Genomic DNA, 1,093 nt, shown 5'->3' on the forward strand with positions numbered 1-1,093 from the left:
CGCCCAGGGGACCCGCAGCGCCGCTGCTCTTGAGCGGGCCGCCGCCGCCGCTGTGCGGGAAGAGCTGCTGCCAGTGCTGCAGGTAGGCTGGGTCCACCTTGAGGAAGGCCGAGCCGCCGGGCTCCCCCGGCTTCAGCATGTCCGACGCCACGAGCTGAGGGCAGAGGGCGGGAGGAGGGCGCGCGTGAGCCGGCGGGACCCGGCGAGAGGAGCGGGGAGGACGGCTGGGCGCGGGGTCCCGGCTCCGCCTACGCTGCCCGGGCCGCCGTTCCGTCTCCCAACTCTGCTCAGCGCAAAGTTTACTCGGAGCAGCGGGCGACAGAGGGACCCGCGCCTATCCCGCGCTCCCGCCCTCCCGCAGTCCCGCTCCACCCGCCAGCCGGAATCCGACGCAGCCCCTGCCCTCCGCAGCGCCTTGGAGCCGGAGCCGGAGCCGGAGCTGGAGCCGGAGCAGAGCGGCGTGGCGCCCGGTTTGCGGGGCCTCCGGAGGCGGGAGACGGGACGGCCTCGTCCCGCGCCCAGTCGGGGGCTGCCACCGGCACCCGGACTTTCCGCCCGGGAAGAGTCCCACTCTACCTGCGAACTCTGAGCCGCTGGCGCGTGCCTGTGTGCGTGCGTGTGTCGGCGAGCGAGCAGGACGGGGTGCGTCCCGCGAGGCTACATGCCCCGGCTGCGCGGGTGGCGAGCCTCGGGGGTCCGGAGGCCGCGACCTCTGGGCTGCGAGTGCCAAACGCGAGAGCGCAAGAGCGCTGAGCGCGGGGGCGCTGGGGACCGGGGCGAAGGGACCAAGTCGCGTGAAGCCTCGGTGGCTGCGACGCTCGGAGCCGCCGCGTCCCGGCTCCTCCGCTGCGCTCTGGCAGCCTCCGGGTTGGACACGTGGGTTTTACGACAGCACAAAATACAAGTGTGTGTGCGTGCGCGCGAGTGTGGTGTGGAGAGGACAGAGGGGGTGGGAGGAGATGGGAGGAGGCCGGGAGTGCCGGAGGGGAGAGGAAGAAGGAAGTTGTGGCTCGGCAGCCGCTCCAGCCCGCGCCCCCAGCGCAGACGCCGGCTCGGCTCTCCCGCCCCCCTCGGCTTTGGCACGCCTTCTCCT

At 73.5% G+C, this 1,093-nt stretch overlaps 1 protein-coding gene across 1 annotated transcript in view; it reads right to left on the bottom strand.

Moving 5' to 3' along the window:
- The window catches only part of Prdm6 (PR/SET domain 6), a 99,301-nt gene extending 98,501 nt beyond the window's left edge, over positions 1–800 (bottom strand). Inside the window, exons 1-2 of the mRNA XM_023715302.1 lie at positions 577–800; positions 2–154 (exon numbers count right to left, since the gene is read on the bottom strand). Coding sequence (XP_023571070.1) covers positions 2–139 — 138 coding nt within the window. The 5' untranslated portion in view covers positions 140–154; positions 577–800. The remainder of the gene's footprint in view (position 1; positions 155–576) is intronic.
- Between the last annotated feature and the right edge of the window lie 293 nt (positions 801–1,093).

Source organism: Octodon degus, unplaced genomic scaffold (genome assembly GCF_000260255.1).
Source record: "Octodon degus isolate 3935 unplaced genomic scaffold, OctDeg1.0 scaffold00040, whole genome shotgun sequence".
Lineage (NCBI taxonomy): Eukaryota > Metazoa > Chordata > Mammalia > Rodentia > Octodontidae > Octodon > Octodon degus.